At 37.9% G+C, this 17,136-nt stretch overlaps 6 protein-coding genes across 6 annotated transcripts; 4 read left to right on the forward strand and 2 right to left on the reverse strand. All coding sequences in view use genetic code 12, as the record gives it.

Annotated features, from left to right (window-relative positions):
• Nucleotides 1-5: 5 nt before the first annotated feature.
• KGF56_004503 (uncharacterized protein) lies at nt 6-371 on the forward strand (the record flags this gene model as incomplete). Its single annotated transcript, XM_049325950.1, has 1 exon — nt 6-371. One exon carries the CDS (start codon nt 6-8, stop codon nt 369-371), a length of 366 nt encoding a protein of 121 aa, XP_049178369.1.
• A 1,180-nt stretch (nt 372-1,551) lies between these two features.
• CAR2 (ornithine-oxo-acid transaminase) lies at nt 1,552-2,859 on the reverse strand (the record flags this gene model as incomplete). Its single annotated transcript, XM_049325951.1, has 1 exon — nt 1,552-2,859. The coding sequence occupies one exon, from the start codon at nt 2,857-2,859 to the stop codon at nt 1,552-1,554; it is 1,308 nt and encodes a 435-aa protein (XP_049178370.1).
• Nucleotides 2,860-3,891: 1,032 nt separating this feature from the next.
• On the forward strand, nt 3,892-4,353 carry KGF56_004505 (uncharacterized protein; the record flags this gene model as incomplete). The annotated part of the gene is made up of 1 exon (XM_049325952.1): nt 3,892-4,353. The coding sequence occupies one exon, from the start codon at nt 3,892-3,894 to the stop codon at nt 4,351-4,353; it is 462 nt and encodes a 153-aa protein (XP_049178371.1).
• Nucleotides 4,354-6,365: 2,012 nt separating this feature from the next.
• Nucleotides 6,366-8,234, forward strand: PEX5 (Pex5p; the record flags this gene model as incomplete). Its single annotated transcript, XM_049325953.1, has 1 exon — nt 6,366-8,234. The coding sequence occupies one exon, from the start codon at nt 6,366-6,368 to the stop codon at nt 8,232-8,234; it is 1,869 nt and encodes a 622-aa protein (XP_049178372.1).
• A 343-nt stretch (nt 8,235-8,577) lies between these two features.
• Nucleotides 8,578-11,169, forward strand: HIS4 (trifunctional histidinol dehydrogenase/phosphoribosyl-AMP cyclohydrolase/phosphoribosyl-ATP diphosphatase; the record flags this gene model as incomplete). The annotated part of the gene is made up of 1 exon (XM_049325954.1): nt 8,578-11,169. One exon carries the CDS (start codon nt 8,578-8,580, stop codon nt 11,167-11,169), a length of 2,592 nt encoding a protein of 863 aa, XP_049178373.1.
• An 88-nt stretch (nt 11,170-11,257) lies between these two features.
• On the reverse strand, nt 11,258-17,088 carry SWI1 (Swi1p; the record flags this gene model as incomplete). Its single annotated transcript, XM_049325955.1, has 2 exons — nt 11,258-12,669; nt 13,206-17,088. 2 exons carry the CDS (start codon nt 17,086-17,088, stop codon nt 11,258-11,260), a joined length of 5,295 nt encoding a protein of 1,764 aa, XP_049178374.1.
• Between the last annotated feature and the right edge of the window lie 48 nt (nt 17,089-17,136).

Consider the following 17,136-nt stretch of genomic DNA (forward strand, 5'->3'; position numbering starts at 1 on the left):
CAAAAATGCCTATGCAATACAGACCAGCTGCTGAGGGGAGAGAAGTAAAACCATCCGGTATCCCATCGCCAGGAAACAATGCCTACTTGAGTGACGTTTTCACTTCTAATGCTCCAGAAGATAAAAAGATTTCATGTGGTTTTTTCAGACTCGAAAAAGGTGAAGCATTGACTTATAACTATACTTATGACGAGATGAAGATCTTCTTAGAAGTTGAAGGTGAATACACCTTAACTGACGAAACCGGATTCAAGGTAAATGTTTCACAAGGCGACGTGTTTTATTTCCCAAAGGGATCAACCATCACTTTTGAAACTACCGGTTATGGTTTGGCCTTTTTTACAGGATCGAGACCAAATGGCGCTTCATAGGTATAGCTATGTAGATGTAGATACCTGAAATACATGAAACCCGAGATACATGAAAACTGTTTAAAAAGATAACATACTCTTAATGTGGTACATTTCATTAAAAAAATAGTAAGAAGCTGCTTAGGGGGCGTGCATTGTAAACTCCCTAAATCCCGCAACCATATACTACATATGGAAAAAACAAACTCTTTACTCTACTAGAGTCTCGACACTATCGAGCGAAGCGAGATAGTGGAGCGCATTGACTGTCACATAATAACGACACTATCTCGCTTCGCTTACACCACTATCTTGCTACCCTCGCAAGCGAAAAGACAGCTCACTGAGCTCACTAGTGGAGTAGAACATTAGAAACACTATCACACTACGCTCTCAAGTACAGAGAGAATGCTATCTCGCTACACTCTCCAGTTGAAATACCAAGCTACAAAGTGTTGCTCCACTATTGAGCAGAGCGAGATAGTGTCGGATAAAAGACCAAGCTACAAAGTGTTGCTCCACTATCTCGCTCTGTAGTGTCGGACTAGACCTTTTTTTATTTTTCTTTGGCACTATTATTTGACTAGTAGTAAAAGTAACTCTTGCATAAGCCGTCTGAAACCACTGTCAATAGACTTATCGTAAACTTCTTATTTAAATTTTAACCATTTTCTGTAAACATGCATAGTACTACACGTTTCTTCAAGTATATTCATTGCAACTACTGAAGATGTGAACAATTCAAACTGGTCAAAATCTGGTAGCTCTCATAAGTAAATCCACCTCATCGACAATTTTTTTTTTTCTTTTCTTCTTTTTAATCATCTTTTCATCTTAGTATGTTCATTGCAAACCCGTGTGTGTTTGTCGTTTTCTCTCAAAATGGTATGTGATTGACCAGTTGTTGAGTATATTTATTTGAAAAGAAATGATGTTTTTCTATTTATTGAAGTATGATTATCCATATACTGATACAAATATTTAAAAAAGAAATTCGATTTGCATGTCAGTCTGATCTTTTCAAGGTATATATATCCAAACACGATTATTCAGGGACAATATTAACATTTTACATAGAGCATTTTAGCTGAGGAATAGTTTATTATTTATATCACAAACATTAAACTACAAACAGATCAACAATATTTTTGGGATTCATCTTTGGATCAATTTTGGAATCTTCTTCCTTTTTTTTTTTTTTTTAATGAGCTGTCTTTTCAACAGTTGGCAAATTCTTCAACGATTCTCTTATAGCATCGATACCCTTTAACAAATCTTCTTCACTAATCACTAAAGGTGGGGCTAATCTAATTATATTATCGTGAGTTGGCTTGGCCAAGACACCATGGTCTTTCATCAACAAACACAAATCCCATGCAGTTCTACCATTTGTTTGTGATTCATCAATAACAATAGCAGATAATAAACCCTTACCTCTAACTTCACTAATCATTCCATTACTCGAGTCTTTCAATTCTTCTAATTTCGATTTAAGGAAATTGCCCAACTTTTCTGATCTTTCAACCAAATTTTCATCCTTTACAACTTGTAGTGCTGCTATTGCAACTCTACATGCCAATGGGTTACCACCATAAGTTGAACCATGTGAACCTGGCTCCAAAGTTGACATTATATCTTTTGAAGCTAAAACCGCTGATACTGGCATGACACCTCCAGAGATAGCTTTACCCAATAAGACTATATCCGGTCTAACTCCTTTGTAATGTTCGTAACATAACATTTTACCAGTTCTGGCAATACCTGTTTGGATTTCATCGCAAATCAACAAGACATTGTATTTTTTGCACAATTCTTGAACTTTGGGGAAATAATCTTGTGGAGGCACCACGATACCTGCTTCACCTTGAATTGGTTCTAATAAAATCGCTGCAATCTTATCACCGGCATTTTTAAAGGCTTCTTCAATGTCTTCAATGACACCGTATCTTATGATTTTCCCCTTAGAAGCACCTGGGATTTGTGGACCTACATTTTGCAAATAAGGGCCAAAATTAGTTCTAGCATCTGGATCAGTTGACATTGAAATAACACCCAAAGTTCTTCCATGGAAGTTGTTTTGAGCACACAATATAATTGCTTCATTTTGAGGAATATTCTTTTTAACGTACCCCCATCTTCTAGCAACTTTCAAACCGGTTTCAACTGCTTCGGCACCTGTATTCATTGGTAGCACTACATCGTAGTTGAAGAATTCGGTAATGTACTTGGCATAAACTCCAAATACGTCTGAGGAGAATGCTCTTGAGCACAAGGTAAGCGTTTGAGCCTGATCAATTAATGCTTCGATTATCTTTGGGTGACAATGGCCCTGATTTACAGCAGAGTAGGCTGAAAGAAAATCAAGGTATTCCTTCCCCTCGGGGTCCCAGACATGAGCGCCTTTTGCCCTGTGGAAAACGACAGGTAAGGGATGATAGTTGTGAGCCGAATACTTAGATTCGTATTCACGAGCTGTAGCAGATGAGATATTGAAATCGGGAGATGTCATTGTTAAAAACGGAGAAGAAAAGATCAAAATTGAAAAGTTTGAAAAGATCAAAATAAGAAGCTTGAAAAGATTTTCTCTATAACAAGTGAGTTACTTGAAAAAAAAAGAAAACCTCTACAATTAAATCAAAAGTTGAACTAACAATAAAGAGTTGAAAAAGTTCAAAAAGTTTCTTTATACATTTTTTTCAAATAGGGAAAAGAGGTAGTCAGGCAGTCAAAGTAAGGAAAAGAGGTAGTCAGGCAGTCAAAGTAAGGAAAAGAGGTAGTCAGGCAGTCAAAGTAAGGAAAAGAGGTAGTCAGGCAGTCAAAGTAAGGAAAAGAGGTAGTCAGGCAGTCAAAGTAAGGAAAAGAGGTAGTCAGGAAGTCAAAATAAGGTAGTGAAAGTAGTGAGGTGGTAACAGTAGTAGAAAAAAGGGGGAGAAGGTTTTATATCCGTAAATGATCTATATTATACTCCACTTTTCTTCGCTTTCGCTTTCTTGCTCTTTTGTGTGTGTAAATGATGATGTATTTTAAGCTTTCTTCGTATATAATTTATTTTTTTATATTTTTTCCAACGGGCAAGTCAAAGGAGAAGGAGATGAGATGAAATGAAATAAAATGCATAGACTTCCTAATTGGGTAATATCTTTCTAGACAAGTTTACAACACACAAGACACAAGAAAAAGACATGGTCGTGTAATTTTGGCGAAATGTTCTAGTGTTACACTGTGGAAATGACAAATGCATTAGTGTGCCCACCCCTTTCTCCTTTCTTCCTTTCTATGATGTAAGAAATAAATCACTTATAAGTTGGTTTTAGGTTACAGTTTTAAGTAGAGGAGTATCTTCCATTGTTGTTCTTTCTTTCATTCTTTTTTTTTTTTTTTTTTTCCCTTCCATCAAGTTTGTTTAACACACGGATTGGCTTGCAAAGCATACAAAGACGGTATCTTATATAGACACAAGGCATTTTCGTCGAGGCAATTTTGTTTGTTCTTTTTTTTTTTTTTTTTTTATTTTATTTTTATTGATAATATGACAGTAGAGATGCCTGCTCAAGTAGATAGAAGGTTCAAAAGACCAGACATTCATGAGAATACAGCTAATAATGAGTACAATCCATCATATGGTGTAAATGCAGTTTCTTCATTACCCTCGGTGGCAATGAGAATAAGAAAGGCAGTTAGTGAAGGATACAAGACTGAAGACAAATCTTTAACTAACGATGGCAATACCACCAGTTTCCCAAGAGTCAGCTTACCAAATCATTTGCTTAATAATCCACCATCAGCGGTTTCTTATGAATCTACCAGAACTTTATCAAATTTGGAGGAATGGGATAGTTACTACAAGATCAATAATGCGCCTATTCAAACATTGGAATCTTTTAGCCAGGAGCCAAATTACATGAAGAGAAAATTAGAGTACGATTCTGGTGCTCACATGGAGCCTGAAATAGTTCAGTACCATGCAAAATATGGAGAGTTGCATTTTAATGATGATTTTTGATTTAATTCATTCTTGGTTTGTCGGTATCATTTTCACTCCTTATTGACCATTTTTGCCAGTTTACCCGTTTGCCTTTTATTTCTGACTTTTGTTTTTAGAGCTCGACACTATCGAGCAAAGCGAGATAGTGGAGCAACAAAGAGATGTAGATCTCGACACTATCGAGCGAAGCGAGATGGTGGCGCAGCAAAGAGATGTAGATCTCGACACTATCGAGCAAAGCGAGATAGTGGAGCAACAAAGAGATGTAGATCTTAAAAAGATGCACCTTAAAGAGACGTAGATCTTAAAGAGATTTAGACGTTTTTCTTATTGAGTTTTCTTTTTTATATATAGATATTTTTCGACTTTAAAATTGATTAATGACACCAACGAGGAGAGCGAGATAATTAAAAAGCTAGTGAGTGTTGCTCCACTAGCGAGGAGAGCAAGATAATGTTGTAAAAAGCTACTGAGTGTTGCTCCACTAGCGAGGAGAGCAAGATAATGTTGTAAAAAGCTACTGAGTGTTGCTCCACTAGCGAGGAGAGCAAGATAATGTTGTAAAAAGCTACTGAGTGTTGCTCCACTAGCGAGGAGAGCAAGATAATGTTGTAAAAAGCTACTGAGTGTTGCTCCACTAGCGAGGAGAGCAAGATAATGTTGTAAAAAGCTACTGAGTGTTGCTCCACTATCGAGGAGAGCAAGATAATGTTGTAAAAAGCTACTGAGTGTTGCTCCACTATCTCTTTTATTGGTGGAGCCAGTGGTTTTTGTTTTCACTTTCAATATATAGATCAGGATCTGTAAAGATTCTCCAGATTTTGTACCAATTTAGACAAAAAATTTTAAAGCACACTATTATATTTCACTATATTCAGTCTTTTTCTGTATAGTAACCCCGCTATATTTGTCTTGCAGCGACACTATCGACACTGTTGAGCAGAGCGAGATAGTGGAGCACACTAGCTGCCACCTCCACTATTGAGCCAAGTGTTGTAACAAACTACAAATCGTTGCTCAACTATCGAGCCAAGTGTGACAAACTACAAGTTGTTGCTCCACTATTTCGCTCTGCTCGATAGTGTTCGATAGTGCTTAATAGTGCTCGATAGTGCTCGATAGTGGTAAAGTCTTTTATTTTCCACTAGCTCGCTTTGCTCGCTAGTAAGCTGAAAGATTAAAAAAATAGTGACATGTAAGTAGTAACTCTACTTATAAATAACTCTACTTATAAATTGGTTTACTTTTAAACGACACTATCTCGCTCTGCTCAAAAGTGGAGCAACACTTGGTAGTTTGTTACAACACTTGGCACGCTATAAATGATATTCTTTTAAATAGCTCTACTTGTAACCAGATAATCTCTGTAAATAATAACTACATAAAACTAAATATTCTCTGTAATAATCACATCTGCTTGTAATAGTAACCACCTATAAATATTCTTAATAGTAAGCACCTATAAATATTCTTAATAGTAAGCACCTATAAATATTCTTAATAGTAAGCACCTATAAATATTCTTAATAGTAAGCACCTATAAATATTCTTAATAGTAAGCACCTATAAATATTCTTAATAGTAAGCACCTCTATGAATAGTAAGCACCTCTATGAATATTATCTGTATCCTCTATAAATATTCTCTGTAATATTGTCACTAGTCAACAGTGCTCCACTATCTCGCTCTGCTCGATAGTGTCGCGGTCGATAGTGTCGCGCTCGATTAGTACCCTCGGTCCAGCCAACGATAATACAATCATAGTTTTCTTTTTTCCCCTGTTCCGCTTTATTCGCTTTAGTCAATTACTTAATTTGTTTTTCTCTCTTGCCTCTTTAATATAGTGGGGAAGAACGAGAAATGGAGTAAATCATAAAGAGTTAAACTTTTTCTTTTCCATCCATCAACTTTAAGAGTGGTATTGTGAAATACTTACAATAGCCCCCTATTTGTCTTTTTTTTTTTTGTTGCCCCCCCCACACACACTAGCTAAAAGGTTGGCGAGTTTCTAACAGAGAATCGGTTGTAATATGTCGTTTATTGGCGGTGGTTCAGAGTGCGCTGTTAATGGGAATGTTGTTGCCCAGCTTAATAAACATACTCAACAGGATCGTTCATTACAACAACAAGCTGCACATCAAGCAGGAGCCGGTTTTGTTCAGAACCAAGGGTTTAAAAGAGATAACTCTATTAATGTGAGAGATAGACAGAATTTGGAACAGTTTATGAACTCAAATGTCCCTCCATCTCAAGCTAATGCATTCCAGTTCCAACAAATGAGACATGAATTAAATGGTTTGCATCAACAACAACCACAACAACCACAACCACAACAGCAGCAGCATAATAATAACAATAACTGGTCTCAAGATTTCAAGCAGCATTCAGCTTCGTCTAGGCCTCAAACTGTATCACCTATGCCGGAAAATGCATCTCTTGCAAAGGCCAAGTGGGCCAGCGAATTTCAAGTCGTTGGCTCGCCTCAAGCTCAACAAGCTCAATCACTTCACCATCAACAGCAACAATCAATGCAAGGTAACCAGGGTTTCAGTTCGTATAGACCCATGATGGGAAATTATCGTCCAATGATGGGCATGCCTTATCAACAACAACAACCCCAAGTGCAGCAGCAGCAGCAGCAGCAGCAGCAACAACAACAACAACAACAAGAAGATGCAGAAGCACAGGTTGATTGGGATGACCAGTTTAAAAAGATTGAAGAGTTGTCCTCAAAAGAAGCCGATGATAAAGACGATATTGTGATTGACGATAAGTACCAAGCAACTTTCCAAGAAGTGTGGGATAGCTTAAATTCAGAGGCGTTGGAAAATGACTTGATTGAACAGCAATATGAGGAGTTTAAACATACGCAAAGAGAGACATTCCCAGCAGATTTGAATCAATGGGAAAGAGATTTCGCGAAATACGCCTCGACAAGAGCTCATTTCGGTGATTACAAATTTGAAGAACAGCTGCATAATCAATTTATGGATTTGCCTGCAGATCAAGATCCCTATGAAATTGGTTTACAATTGATGGAAAATGGTGCAAAATTATCTGAAGCCGCTTTAGCTTTTGAAGCCGCTATACAAAGGAATGAAAACCACGTTAATGCATGGTTGAAGTTGGGTGAAGTACAAACACAAAACGAAAAGGAGATTGCTGGTATTTCTGCTTTGGAAAAATGTCTTGAATTGCACCCGGAAAATGCAGAAGCCTTGATGAATTTAGCTATATCTTATATAAATGAAGGGTATGATAATGCAGCATTTGCTACATTGGAGAGATGGATTTCAACAAAGTACCCTGCTGTTGCAGAAAAGGCAAGATTGGAAAATCCAGAAATTACCGACGAAGATAGATTTTCTTTGAACAAGAGGGTTACTGAACTATTTCTCAAGGCAGCACAATTGTCTCCCGATCGCGCAAACATGGATGCAGACGTGCAAATGGGGTTGGGAGTATTATTTTATGCAAATGAAGATTTTGATAAGACTATAGATTGTTTTAAAGCCGCTTTAAGTATTAAACCAAACGACGCTGTATTGTGGAATCGATTGGGTGCATCATTGGCTAATTCTAATAGACTGGAAGAAGCAGTAGAGGCATACTTCAAAGCGTTACAATTGAAACCAACATTTGTTAGGGCTAGATATAACTTGGGTGTTTCATGTATAAATATCGGTTGCTACAAAGAAGCAGTAGAACATTTACTAAGCGGATTACTGATGCATCAAGTTGAAGGAGACGATGCGGCGCATACTTTGAACCAGAACCAATCTACCTCACTAACTGAAACATTGAAAAGAGCATTTATTGGGATGGAAAGAAGAGATTTGGTTGAATTAGTTAAACCTAATATGGACTTAAACCAATTCAGAAAGGAGTTTGACTTTTGAAATCTTTTGTGCATAGTTCAATTTATTCATTTATTCAATGATAATACATGTTAATAACTGGAAAATAAACAAACAAATAAACAAACAAACTCTTAAAACACCTCGAGGTTTGAATATATGTAAAATCAGGAAAGACAGCTCCCCAGTGTGTGTGTGTGTGTGTGTAAAAGCCCTAGTGTGGCTTCCTCCCCTCGCTCTTTAGAGAAATGCCCCCATCTTATTTTTTTATACTAGTGCTACCAAATGTATCAGTACATGACTCACCTGAAAAATTTCAACTAAAGAAGACCCTTTAACGACTAAAAACTAGACTTTCATCTCTTGAGGCAAGCCGTTAAGGAAGATGTCGTTCCCCCTTCTTCCACGTCTTTCGTCACTTGACGCTTTACAGATTAAGGATTTTGGCATAACAGGCCATGTTGTAATAGCGTACAGTGCTTTAGAATTGAGTAAGCATTGGATTCACCAGTTCCCCCATGAGTTATCAATTTATGTCTCGGTAGATGAGAAGGTTACCTTGGATCAAATTGTCGAGTTATTGAACAATGGTGTTGAGAGGGTATTTATATATGATGGCGATCAGTACCAGCAGTGTATTGACGCCGGATTGCCTGCTTCACGATTTGCTAGCACTCTGCTTGAACTAACCTCATCATCATCATCTTCTTGTCTCATCACAAGGCAAAAAATCAACGACACAAGTGTTTATGGGAACAGAGACATATATTTCGAGTTTGAAAAACATCCACTGCAAGAAGAAGTTAATGAAGTGGCTCAATTGGGATTAATTCCTATAATATCAGCTGATGTTTTGACCACAAAGAAGGAAGAAAATGGCAAAGTTTCAATCTCATCGATTTTCATAAGTACTTTGGTTACAGATAGACCAGACGGGTTGTATACCACCTTAATAACGTCACCGGCCCCAGAATATACTGCATTGGGTATAGTATACTCGTCTAAAGCCTCTATCGAAGCAGCAATTGAAGAAAAAGTTGGGGTGTATCAATCAAGAAAAAGAACCCATGAATTGTGGTACAAGGGTAAAACAAGCGGTGCCACACAAAAGCTTGTTAGGATAGCCAAGGATTGTGACTCTGACGTGGTTCAATTTGTTGTTGAATCTAGGAAGGGTTATGGCTTTTGTCACAAGGAAACTCAGTATACCTGTTTTGGTGATGAACCTGTTGAATCTCTGGGCAAAGGATTGGTTAAATTGGATAAAACTTTACAGGAAAGATTTGAAAATGCACCAGAGGGATCGTATACTAAGCGATTATTTGATGACGAAAATTTACTCGTTGCAAAATTGAAGGAGGAATTGGACGAATTGATCGAGGCCAAGGGAAACAAACATGAGGTAGCTTGGGAAGCTGCAGACTTGTTGTATTTTGTTATGTGTTGGAGTATCAAGAATGGTGTTAGCTTAGTCGATATCGAGAAAAATTTAGATGTCAAGTCTTTGAAAGTTACTAGAAGGAAAGGTGATGCAAAACCAAAGTATATTAAATCTGAAAAGGAAACAACAAAGTCCACCAGCACCACCAGCACCAGCACCACTTCTGCTGCTACTACTGCCACCACTACTACCGAATTGGCGGAAAATTCATATAGGATGGAAACTATTGTTGTGGATGATATGGAATCACCCGAAGTCGTTCGAGCAATGACAAGGCCCGTACAAAAAACTTCGGATATAATGAAACTCGTGCTTCCTATTATTGAAGATGTCAAGACAAATGGAGATAATGCACTCTTGAAATTAACAGAGAAATTTGATGGTGTTAAATTGACTACACCAGTACTATTAGCGCCATTTCCTGGTGAATTGATGGATATTACACAAGAAATGAAAGATGCTATAGATTTATCAATGTCGAATATCGAAAAATTCCACAGAGCTCAACTTCCCAAGGAGAAAGTTTTAACTGTAGAGACTTGTCCCGGTGTTTATTGTTCTAGATTCGCTAAACCTATTGAAAATGTCGGGCTTTATGTACCTGGTGGAACCGCAGTTTTGCCATCAACAGCAATGATGTTGGGTGTACCTGCAAAAGTTGCTGGCTGTAAAAACATTGTGATTGCATCGCCACCAGCTAGATCTACAGGGAAATTAACCCCAGAAGTTGTTTATGTTGCTCATAAATTAGGCGCACAAAGTATTGTCATGGCCGGAGGAGCGCAAGCTGTAACGGCAATGGCATATGGTACTGAAACTGTAATCAAATGCGATAAGATTTTAGGTCCTGGAAATCAATTTGTGACCGCTGCTAAGATGTATGTTCAAAACGACACCCAAGCGTTGTGCTCTATAGATATGCCAGCAGGACCAAGTGAAGTTTTGGTTATTGCAGATGAGAATGCGGATGCAGATTTTGTAGCTAGTGACTTATTATCTCAAGCTGAACACGGTATTGATTCGCAAGTTATATTAATTGGTATTAATTTGAGTAAGGAGAAACTCGAATCTTTTCAAGATGCAGTTACTAAACAAGCTTCATTGTTGTCTAGAAAGGAGATTGTGGCAAAATGTTTGTCGCATTCGTTTATTTTGCTTGTCAAGACGTATGACGAAGCTTTTGAATTATCAAACAAGTATGCACCAGAGCATTTAATTTTGCAAATTGATAATGCCAAGACATATGTTCCTGACTATGTTGAAAATGCAGGTTCCGTGTTTGTTGGAGCTTTATCACCTGAGTCCTGTGGTGATTATTCCTCTGGAACTAATCATACTTTACCAACATATGGTTATGCAAGACAATATAGTGGTGTAAATACTGCAACCTTTCAGAAATTCATTACTTCCCAAGATGTAACAAAAGATGGATTGGAAAGTATCGGTAAAGCAGTTATGACCTTGGCTCGCGTCGAAGGATTAGAAGCACATAGGCGAGCTGTTGAAATAAGGATGGAGAAACTAGGATTACTTTAGATTTTGAAGAGAAATATTTTCCTCATGTACAAATGAGATTACGTATATATATATATAAATATAAATAAATTCCATTTTGGATTTTCTTTCACCAGTTAAATTCCCGCTTGCCACGGGATGCGCATTCAGCATTTTGACAAATCAGCTCCAATTCCATGAATTCTTTATTGTTGACGTTAGAGTTGCCATTTATAGCAGCAGAGTCAATTGGACCGCCAATTTCTTGTTCTAATTTGTAGTGCTCTTTGACCATATCACGAACCAAACCTTGATAAAACAATACGCCATTTTCCTTTTGAGGATGTAAGCGACCAGTAGTATAAATACCTTCATTTAAATTCTTTTGAGTCAATGTACATAAATCGTAATCTTCCTTCTCAACTTGTTGCAAGAAATCAACAAACTCTGTTTTCTCTCTGTCGTCAAGTGCCTTTCTTGTGTATATATCGTATTGCAATGTTGTCTTTGTAGCACTCAATGGTAATACGCGAATGGAATACCACGCTGGTGAATAACAATTGATACCATTGTTGGGGAAAAGATAGACCCACAAACCGTCAAACTCTCCTCCTGGATTGCATTTCCTTAAAGATGGAGCTTCTTGTGTTTTCTTGCCAAATCTAAACCACGACGATAGGTTTTGAGGTACCTTGTCAACTTCCTCTTTTGATTCATTTTTAACGTTTGAAGCATAATGACGACAATATCTGTTTTTGGACACAACTTCATAAGTTTCCATTTTGAATGCTAAGCTAAGAGTAGGATGAGCAGTGGGGCAATGATAGCACTCTTGATAGCCATCTACCAATGTTTTCCAATTGAAATCTCCATGCAATTCAAAGGACATGTAATACTCATAATCAGCAAAGTCAAAATCATTCATCTCTTCAGTTAATCCTGAAAACCACTCGGTGAATGGCATAGGATTTTTACTGAAATTGACAAATACCAAACCTTGAGGAGTAACGTGGGTATTGATTGGAAATAGTGAGTTCTCCTCCTTGCTAAAACCGTCAACATTATCAAATTGAGGAGCTTTTATCAATTTACCGTTTGAGTTGTAACTCCATCCATGGTACTTACAACCTAAAACTGTACTCGAACCTGACTGTTTTCTAACTATTGGGAATGCCCTGTGACGACAAAAATTGTGAAAGGCCTTAATTGCACCATCAGCTTTTGATTTAATTAAAAAGAAATTGATGCCATGAGCATTGAAAGCATAGTAATCACCTACCCTTTCAAAACGACTTTCATGAATACAAAACAACCATGCCTTGTGGAAAATGGCTCTTTTCTCCAACTCAAATATCTTTTCTGAATGCCACCAACTTGCTGGTAATGTTTGCTCGCTTGCCAAAGCTGGTGAGATCACTGAATCCCCCAATTGAGCGGTACTACTCATGATCTCGTTGAATTGCAATTCTTTACCAACAAAAATCAAAGGGCCAACCAAGGTTATTTGAACCTCAAGGTACGAAAAATCTGCCCTTTGACAAACTATGGGCAATCACCATACTTTATAATCCAGGTAATTTCAAAAATCCCTCTACTGCTACTGCTGATAAAGCAAACAAAGCCACTCTCCCTTTATAACATTAGAGAACATATCATTACATTACATTTTATCCAAAAAAGGAACCTTTTAGTCTTTTTTTTTTTTTACTTTTCTTTTCTTTGCCTATACCTCAGCAAAAATTTACTTTTATTTATTTGGGCTTTCCTAGATATCCTTTGCTATGCCATACACATCTCCATTACCTCTATCACTCTCAATCGCTTGTCTAGTATCTTTGTTTGTCTTTTAGACAAGAGAGTCATATACAAAAAAATACGGGCCTCTACTAGTACAAGAGTTGGGTCTTGCAAATCTCAACAATTAGTGATAATAACAATAATACAGTTCTTATATATTTTATTTACTACTATTAGTACAAAAAATAGAAAAAAAAAGGAGGTTTGCAATGAAACTTTGCATTGTCAAGTTATATTACAAATTTTTTTTTTTTTTTTTTTTCCCTTTTAGATTCCCTCACAGGCCTTTAGATTCTTCAAATGTTTTAAAAGCTTAATGATCTCTTCACCCAAACTATTATCAATTGTTGGTGCTAGAAATGTATCCAACGTCAAGTGAGTATCCGGTATGATTCTGGGAAATGCATAACAATCGGTCAATTTGTTAATCAACTCTGTATGGTGGTGAGTTGTCTCTTCAATTCTTTTGGCAAGAACGGCATTTTTCACTAGCGTGTTTACCAAAACTAAAGCTTTGGTTAAACATGACGATAATATCGAGTGTTCTGGTGTTTCTCTTGGGAATTTACCCGTTTCCGATGAAAGTGCCACTAGTATTCTTGCAAAATTACCCAAGATTAGTTCACGATTCTTAAATATCCAAAATAATGTTAGCTTGTTCAAGGAAGAATGCAAGTCTTCAATGGGCGCCATGTCTACAATCAACTTGAGTCCAAATAGCATCTGCGACACAGTTGGAGCCCTAATAAACACAAATTTCGAAAACTCAAAACTATTGGCATCAAATGGAATGATACTCATATATAGTTGAAATGCCCTAGTTAGCAATATACCCGCTTTGTACTCTCCAGCATCTTTTCCAAGGTATAATGAGACTAATTTCTTGGTAAAGTCCTGGTCTTGTTGGCTAACTACAAACGTATTAGTATAGCTAGTGGTCAACCCTAAATTTAGTGTACCATTCAACACAGCTTGTAAAAGTGATCTGTTGTAAGGTTCTCTCACTAACAATTTCGTTAAAGCATCAATACCAAATGGAAAATATGAATGAGTATCCAAATTGCATCGTGGAATAGTCCATCTGTCGGTGATGGCCGGTCCAAAACTGCCAATTAAAACAAATGCTAAAAACGCTTCCTCCAAAGATTGTAAATGGGTAAAAAATGCAATATTATCCAACATTAAAAGACAATCTTTAAGCAAGCATAATCTCTTTCTACTGAATCTGAATTTGTCTCTATGCAATCCAATATTTTTCACCACCGAAAACAAAAGATCTTTAAATATTCGATTATTTGCCATTGCTTCCTTGTTGAATTCCAGAAATGAAATATTCCTCAATATCATCGTGATCGTAATCAACTCATCAATCAACATGATTTGATCATCATTACCGCTTTTGGCTTGCAATTTACTAAAATGGTCCTTGTTCTCAGCTTTAAAAATTTGCAATGCTTTTGAATAATCATCAATAACAAACTCGCTAATTTCCTCTGGTGCGCCTGGAGGTGTAACTGGAGTTGTTGGTTCTTCAATGTCAAACAATTCATTGATAGCATCTCCTTCATCTGATACTACCTCACCAGTTAAAGAATTTACAACATACAGAATGTCTTCCCCCTGATCACTTACATATTTTGCAAAAATCTTATCGATTTTGCTCTGAAAGCTCAAGTTGTCGACATTCTCTTCAACAATGTCTTCAGTACTAGATTCACCATAAATGATCTTGTGCAATACTTCCTGCCCCAATTCGCTCAACGAGTCCAACAAATCCATGCAGTCACGAATATGAAGTGAATAATTATTATCCGAAGAAGTCACTAACAATGTATTTAACGCATTAACTACTTCTGCGCTTTGAACACCATGATTGCTTTTGATTGACATAATCAATGCTTGTAAATTGATCATACCCAATTCCGGCGCAAATAAATAAATAGGTTTCGTCACTTCAATCTCACTCGCCAAACTCGATAACTCTTTCATTACATAAAATCCATGAGCCTCAACTGTTCTTTTGTAGGGTACATAGTTTCGAAGTACATTAGCTTCCTCTTTAGATACTTCGTTCTTCATATAATGAATACCACTTGCTGCTTGAGACTCCTGACGCATTACCCTCTTAGGTTGAGGCTGAGGTTGATGAGGTTGAGGTTGAGGTTGAGGTTGATGAGGTTGAGGTTGAAATTGAGGTTGAAATTGAGGTTGGGGTTGAGTTTGAGGTTGAGTTTGAGGTTGAGTTTGAGGTTGAGTGTGAGGTTGAGTGTGAGGTTGAGTGTGGGGTTGGGGTTGAGTGTGAGGTTGGGGTTGAGGTTGTACTGGCAGCTGTTGCGGTTGTTGTGAAAATTTCTGATATGGCGGTTGTTGTTGTTGTTGTTGTTGTTGTTGTTGAACTCTTTGTTGAGCTTGTGGATGGGGCTGAAATTGTTGCAGAGGCAGAACTTGCAAAGGTTGTTGCTGTGGTAATTGTGGTAGCAGTTGCTGCAGTTGTTGTTGCTGTTGAAGCTGAGGTTGAGGTTGAGGTTGAGGTTGAGATTGTTGTTGTTGTTGTTGTTGTTGTTGTTGTTGTTGTTGTTGTTGTTGTTGTTGTTGTTGTTGTTGTTGACGTTGTTGTAGGAGCTGCTGTTGTTGCTGCTGAAATATAATTTGCTGTTGCTGCTGGTTCAATGGTTGTTGTCTAAATTGTTGATTTTGTTGGTTTTGAACATATGGTGAATTGATTCTAGGCGAATTATGCGTGGAAGGATTGCTGGCTCGCGAAAGTTTCCTTTGTTGAGGAGTTGGTGCGCTACTGATGATAGGACTTTGATGCGTAGGTTGACCACCAATTGGAGTAGGGATATTTGCTGCTGGCGAAAAGGCCTGGGGTTGATGCTTTGATTGCAATTGCTGAATTTGGCTGGGTTGTGCCTTAGCTTGCTGTTGAGCCTGAGCCTGAGCCTGTACCTGGGCCTGTTCCTGTGACTGTTGTGGTGGTTGCATTGAAACTTGCTGCTGACCCTGCTGAGCTTGTTGCTGCAATTTCAAAATTATTTGACTCTGAAAGACTTGTCTTCTTTGGAATAGGTCTCTTTGCCCTGCAGGTGTACCATTATATTCTTCGTATGGCAAAATAAATGTAGCATAACAGTTACAAACCTCATTAACGATTTTTTCCTTAACCCCAGGTTCCTGCAAATTTAATCCTTCATATAATCCCAATCTCGATGCAATCAAAGCCCAGGGATTTTGTTGCAGCTGTTGTTGCTGCGGACTTAGATTCAAAAATCTTTTCAATTGGCGAAAGCCTCCTAACTTGGAACATAATAAAAAAAACATAAATAAATTTATTCTCTTATTATTTATAACTGGTAAGCCCTTTATTGGAATGCCTCGACGCTGGAAAAAATCAAACAACAAAGTATGGAAAAGCTCGCTGTTGAATTGTGATGTCATTGCTTGTCTTTGTTGTTGGAGTTTTTGCTGCTCTTGCTGCTGCTGCTGAGAAAATTGCAGTTGTTGCACCTTTTGCTGCAGCTGTTGGGAAACTTGTCGTTGCAGAGGGTGTAGTTGAACTTGCGGCTGAGACGCGGGTCTCTGCTGATGCTGTGGTGGTTGATGCTGCTGAATTTGTGGTGGGAAATTAGCACCCATGTTTGTATTCATATGGGAATTACCCGTAGAAGTCAAGGGGGTGCCATGTTGAGGCAAAGGTGTTGTCATCTGGGACGACATTGGCGATCCGTGAGAGGACATACTAGACTGAAAAGTTTGTTGTGCCTGTGCCTGTGCCTGTGCATGTGCCTGAGCTTGGTTTTGCACCTGAGCTTGCATTTTCTGCCGGTAAATCTGCTGTTTCATCTTCAATAGCATTTCTTGATTATTCACATTTGTTTGTTGAGACGGTGGTTGCAGTTGCTGCTTCCTCATATAACCACTAAAGTCCTGAGTATCCTGTACTGGTTGCTGCGGCATAGTTTGCGCATCCTGCGGCTGAGATTGCTGACTAGGCACCGATGACTGTGACCTCATGACGAATTGCTGCTGAGGCTGCTGCTGTTGAGGCTGCTGTTGAGATTGCAGAGGTTGACCTTGACTCTGATCAAATATAGAATTCAAAAAATCATCACCCGACGCCCCACCCATGAAACTCGGATCATTTATCCAGTCTCCATCAGACATCTTGACCTGTTTACCAAACCAGTTAATCTCTTTATGATAAGTTTCACT

Source organism: Candida oxycetoniae (genome assembly GCF_023343755.2).
Source record: "Candida oxycetoniae strain CBS 10844 chromosome Unknown scaffold12, whole genome shotgun sequence".
Classification (NCBI taxonomy): Eukaryota; Fungi; Ascomycota; class Pichiomycetes; order Serinales; family Debaryomycetaceae; genus Lodderomyces; species Lodderomyces oxycetoniae.